The 6465-nt window shown below is 37.3% G+C and overlaps 1 protein-coding gene across 1 annotated transcript; it reads left to right on the forward strand.

Moving 5' to 3' along the window:
• Positions 1-183: 183 nt before the first annotated feature.
• Positions 184-6257, forward strand: MESR4 (misexpression suppressor of ras 4). Its single transcript, XM_085204074.1, is given in 3 exon segments — positions 184-527; positions 651-5965; positions 5967-6257. Coding segments are annotated over 3 exon segments (5391 nt in total). The 5' UTR covers positions 184-476; the 3' UTR covers positions 5992-6257.
• Positions 6258-6465: the final 208 nt, after the last annotated feature.

Consider the following 6465-nt stretch of genomic DNA (forward strand, 5'->3'; position numbering starts at 1 on the left):
GAAACTACAAAAAATATCCCAATATTACTAATATTATTTTGAAAGTTCATTTTTGTAGAAAATGTGTTAATATTAAATAATTATAATAACGATAAAATACCGGTTTATCTATGGTAAGAACCACGTGTTTACAATGCAAGCCTAAAAGTGCATCACTTAAATTAAAAAGTACGAAGAAGAAAAAAACTTGTCTATGGTTAATGAATTAGCTTCTCGTAACGCGCTACGATTTTCGATTGTGTGTTTGGAAATAAACAGTTCGGCGAATTTAATTTATGATATTTTTGGTTATATGAGGAGTTTAAAGTCTGAAAAATGTTTGTGTGTAGTGAAATTAGTGGTACAAGAAGAGAAGTGCAAAGCTTCTGATAACACCGATCCTCGCTCACCGAAGTGACGCCATTTTACGGGAATGACCAGCCCGCGGCCGCCTCTCATTAGGTCTGATGTAAGGAGCGCTCTATACAAACGGATGCATGGAAACAAACCTCTCATATTGCACTCGTACTGGACGTACGACTTCAGAGGTATAGTCAATGTTGCATTTTGTTATTGTCGCTATCGTAATTCGAATCGCTTTTGATTTCCTCTTGTTTGAATGTCTTTTGTTTCTTGCGAGTCAAACTGAACACGTGTTGTATTTTTTGCAGAAAACTATGGAAGATGGTAATATTGTCAATACTAAAGACGATAAAATCGCTTCAGCATCTTTAGCAAATTTGTATAGTGATCGATCTTGTAAATTGGCGACTAATGGACACGATTTTGCTGGCGAACCGTCCAGTCCCACAGACAGGCACTACGAGCCGCGTCGCCACAGCGCTGACACACTGCAGGAAGATAAGTTTCGGAAACGCATAAACCCATTAAGAATACATCTGGGTAAAAGACCCTTTGTGGATAACTCTGTACCATATAATAGTGTTTCAAAGAAACGAAAACCTTTTGTGTCTAAACCTAGTGATGTCAGTGTGCCCAAAGCAAATACTCCCAGAGTACCCAAGTTAGTGCCCAAACGTGTAGACCATAGTCAATTTCATAATGTTTCAACACATTTGGATAGTACCCTTGATAATGAACAAGACAAACCTGTGCCTCGACTTGTGCCTAAAAGCCAGTTATTGCAGTTCAAAAAAGGTAAGATGGAAAAAGGAACCCAATTGAAGGAATATGCTCAAAGCTTGGGTTTACAGCCAATGGTTAAATTTAAATGTAGAAAATGCTGTTCAATGTCTTTCAAAACATTGGCAATGTTAAAAGAACATCAACTTGTATGTCGAGCACAAGCAAAAGAGCCTGCATTAAGTCCTGAGGCAGCAACAAACACAGACTGTAATGCAGCTGGACCCTCTCGAGTCACCCGCAAAGTGTACCTGTGTTCTGCATGTGGCACCTATTATGAAAATTGGAATCTTTTCCTTCATATGAGAGAAGTGCACAATAGACATATTTGTCTCTTTTGCCTAGGAATGTTTTCTAAAGCAGAAAAACTGTCTTCACATTTAACTAACAAACATCATGTACAAGAGTTTAACTATGATAGTAAAGAGGATTTTTGTAAAGTGTACAATGGAACTTTTTATTTGATGTGCTGTGCCTGTGATGAAATATGTAGTGAAAAAGATGATTTTTATAACCATGATTGTAATAATATCAAGCCAAAACCTGTCCCCGTTCTTATTAGTAAAAATGCACTTAAATCTAATACTGCAAAAATACTGAAAAATGGCAATGAATATGGTATAAATGGACCTACAAATGTTACAAAGGAAACTGCTAAGCCTTTCAATGAGAAAAAAGATTTAATTGAAAAGAAATCTGAGACAATTACATCACAGTCTCAAAAAAATGAGATTCATACAAGCAGTAATGATATTGTAAATAGTGACACTAGCATAAGTTATGAAAGTGTGGCATCTACTAGCAAAGACACAAGTAGTACCTTAGATACAACCCCCCTAGTACATAGTCCAAAAGCCAAGCCTTACTCAAGCCCTAATAATAACTTAACACATAATTTAAATACAAATGCTAACTATATCTCCAATGGGAATGAGCAGTTGGAGCAATCAGATAGCAGTGATACTCCAGATTCAATTAATAACAGAGAACCAACACCTGAGTATGTACCACAAATAAAACAAAGAGAGCCAACACCACCCCCTACTGAAAAAGATAAAGAATGTGGGATTAAGTTAAAATTGAGCTTAAATAATGCCAATTCACCAATTATTATTAATTCAACTGTGGATCCCTCTGTTGGTCAACAGTATGCTCACAAACCACCTTCACGTAACAGAAGACCACCTAAAAGATATGAAAAAGATAAACCTCCTGACCCAGTTGCAACAACACCAGTCAAACCACCTTCAATAAAAATGACAATATGTGATAAATCTGACAGTCCTTTTGTTAAAACAACTATTATAGAGAATAACAAAGAGACTACTGTTAAAACACTTGTAAATAATAATGTAGAAACAATCAATAAAGCACCTGAATTCAAACCAGAAAATACTATAAAATCAACAATATATGATAATAAATTAGAAGATATTAATACTTTAAATAGGGTACCAAAATTAACTGTTAGAGTTCCTAAAGAATTTTTGGATAAAAATTCATCTAGTGACTACTCTTCTGATAGTGATTCTGGGGAGAAATTAACTGTTGATGTTAATAAAACAAGTGTAGAGGAACAAGAATATGAAAATAAACAAGAAAAAATGGACACCACTCTCCCTATTACACCTTTAGAGGAAGAGAGGGCTGAGGAAGAACAAAAAATTGAGCCAGATCCAGAAGAATTATTAGAAGAGAAAGTACAAATAAAAGATGAGATCCCCCTTAAACCTGAACCAACAGAACCTCCTGACGAGAATCCTAACGAAGATGTGAATGTAGAAGAGCCTGTTGATCCTGTTGTGACTGATGATATTCCTGTAACAGAATTATCATTAGACAGGCCCATTGATAAATATCCTTTAAAGGACCTACTGAAGGTTTTCTTGACATCCACAGTTTTCAATTGTATTTATTGCAATCATGTTCGTAAGATTGCAGTAGATTGTGAGCAGCTGGCCCTGCATATGGTGGCACAACACAGGTTTTCTGCTACAGTTGATAGCATCACAGCTGAGGAGTTAATGCCAGAAACAATTACATTGAAAGTGCAGGCTGGAGCAGAGGAGCTCCGGTCTATTTATATTAATTTAGACACTTATGATAGTGTAGACAAGTGTGATACAGTGCAATTTAATCCAATTTTCGAATGTTTTCAATGTTATTTTAAAACTGCTGTTCATAAAGATCTCTATTTGCATAACAGAAAAATGCACCAAAAAACAATATTACTGTGTGTTATGTGCAAGAACAATTTTTATAGTTATAGTGAATTATTATGTCATTTATGCCCTGGAACCTATGATTCTGAGTATGCAATTAAGTTTAGATGTTGTTTTTGTAATGTAGACAATATTTCGTCATCCTTTAGGTTAATGGTGCATCTTAGAAAGATACACCACACTTGTGATGTGTGTTTAGAACTTTGCCAAAGCCAAGCACGTCTGTCTAACCACGTGTGGAAACACAAGTTGCACCATTTATGCTATCGTTGTGGAATAGCTTATAGAAACAAACCAGATATTACTAATCACTTATTTTGGAAGCATGGCACTGAAAGTGTTATGTGTAAAAAGTGTCTACAGAAAAAATGGCCTCATGTTTATCATTTCTGTACACCACCGGCCGTGTTTGTTTGCGATGAATGCACTTTGCAATTTACGAGAGCAGTTTGTTTAAAAGTTCATAAGCGATTTCACTCTGAACAGTTTCCACATGCGTGTAGTGAAGAAGGATGTACAGAAAAATTTGTATCTAAAAAACTCTTCAATAAGCATTTAGAAGTACATAACAAAAAAATGATTTCAGAAAAATTAGATGAAGAAAAACCAGTTATAAATGAGCCTATTTCAGAAAATTCTAAGGAAATTCCTATTATTGATCTTGTTGACGATAAGACAAAAGAAGGAGCTGGAACTCCCGAAAATAAAACTGAGACTGAAAGTGAGCAACAATCTAAAAGAAGTAAAAAGAAAAAGCTGAAAGATAAAGATGCTTTATTATTAGATGTTAATCTGCCAGCCTTGAATTTATCTGAAAGCGACAGTAGTGATGAGTCTGATAGTGGTATTCCACCAAAAAATAAGGAAGAAACACCTCAGGACAAGCCAGATAATGTTCAAGAGAATAATCCTACATCTAATGTTGAGAAAGATGTAGAAACAGCAGACTCAGAAACGCCACTAATTAACGAAGAAGAAAAAACAGATTCGAAAGAAGACGATAAACCTAATGACCAAAAAATTTTAGAAATATGGGATAATTTTAATAAATATCAAGCTAAAGTTGAAAAACAAAAAGAAAAGACGCCTCCTTTGGTACCTATACGAAAACATGTATGTGAGTCAGACCACGATTACTGCGTAATACCTACTGAAGTTAACGGAGACGATGACGTATTTTCTTCTGATACGAAGAAAAGTAAAAAATCTCCAAAGAAAAGGCATGGTAATCTATCAGTAAGTTCAAGCAGTAGTAGTAGTGACAGCGACTCAAGCTGCTCCTGCGGATCTAACTGTAGTTGTTCATCTTCAAGTGGATCTTCTTCATCAAGTTCATCCGATTCTGATTCTTCAGATGAATCAGGCAATGAAAAAGATAAGAAAAAGAGCAAGCAATTTAAAAAAACCCTTCCTAATAGAAGATTAAGTAATGGTTCGAATGTTGATGTAATGGGTATGTCGGAGACCCCTATTTTAGTGCCAGAGAAAAGTGAACCAACAATTGCTGAAAGTGACTTGGAAACTGAAGAAAGCGATACTGATGAAGAGTTTTATGACGAACATCCTCAACAAATTGCTAATAAAATGCATAATGAAAAACGCAACCAACTGCTACTTTTAGCTTCCGTGGCTCCATCTGACGGTGGCTCACCATCAGGTGATCTCAGCCGCTGTACAACTCCAGCTAAAGAAGAAGAACCCAAGGAAGTAAAAGTCAAGGAAATTATAAAAGAGGAGGAGAAAGAAGTGAAAGAAGAAGTTAATTCTAAGGAGAAAAGTAACAGCAGCAAAAAGAAAAGTAAAAAGAAAAAGAAATCTAGGAGTTCGCGTAAACACGGCCCTATTAAAATGACTATCCCTAAAGATATTATTGCAAAATCAGAGATAGAATCAACACCATCCTTAATTCCAAATAAAATTACAATATCTCTGCAGTCTAATACGGTACAACTACCGGAAGCGCCACCATCGGCTACAGTACCGCCGACCGCCATCGTCAACACTTCGATAAAGTCGACGGAAAAGAAACGAGCCTCGAAAAGGAGAAGAGTGCCAAATAAATTTTACGGTTACTCAAGCGACGAAGAATCACCACAAACAGTTGCGGCACTTAAACCTCAATTGCCGCCGAAATTAGAATGGAGGAAAGAAGATTTGCCTTCACCTGTAACGCACAAAGCTAAAAAGGAAATACCATCTACAGTCACCCCGCAAAAAATGTTTAATTACAATGAGCCCATAAGGTTGACGACGCCCATACCCGATCCTGAACCTCCGCGTTTCCTGATGAACTCGGAATCCATGGAGTCTAGCGATTCAGAGTCGAGCACCGAGGGAGGGCTGGAGATCTACCAGCCCACGCCGCCCGCTGCGGCCACGGTGCCTCCTCCCACATACCTGAATTCGGGCACGTCGAGCCTGCCGTACGCGTTCCAGCGTCCGGCAGCGCGGCAGGCGCGCGAGGGCGAGAGCGTGTACTGCTACTGCCGCTGCCCCTACGACGAAGTGTCGGAGATGATCGCCTGTGACGCGGAGGGCTGCTCCATCGAGTGGTTCCACTTCGAGTGTGTCGGTATCATGGTACCGCCTAAAGGCAAATGGTACTGCCCACAGTGTAGGAAAGTGTAGTTTTTCAGGTTACAGATGAGTCTTATCGAAATTCGAGTGTATATAATTATTGTGTATTGTTATTTGTATATAACTTATTGATGACTGTAGATATTTAGCTTTACATGTATATCTTTGTAGTTAGTTCGGATAAGTTAGGATATTAGGTCTGACAAAAATGTATCATTGTTATAAAGTACACGTTATGCTTGATCTGGCTGTGCGGCCGACTCTGTAACCTGGCAAATTGTTACTGACATTATCGTATACAGCAACACAGAAATATAAATCCAATTTTTGATACCATTATGTTTTGTTATTTGACCCACCATCGCTCTGATTAAATATCAAAGAAAGCTATCGTGCTCTGTTACGTAAGCCATATCGTTTATTAAATCATAATTGATACGTATAACTGTGACGTGGGTTCGATCCCTTGCACGAGAAAAAAAATGTATAACGTTTGATTTCATAAAGTGTTTTTATCATCACCACTTTAAATGGAACCACAGTT

This window comes from Heliconius melpomene, chromosome 20 (genome assembly GCF_056956725.1).
Source record: "Heliconius melpomene rosina isolate 202511_hmr_F chromosome 20, ASM5695672v1, whole genome shotgun sequence".
Taxonomy (NCBI): Eukaryota; Metazoa; Arthropoda; class Insecta; order Lepidoptera; family Nymphalidae; genus Heliconius; species Heliconius melpomene.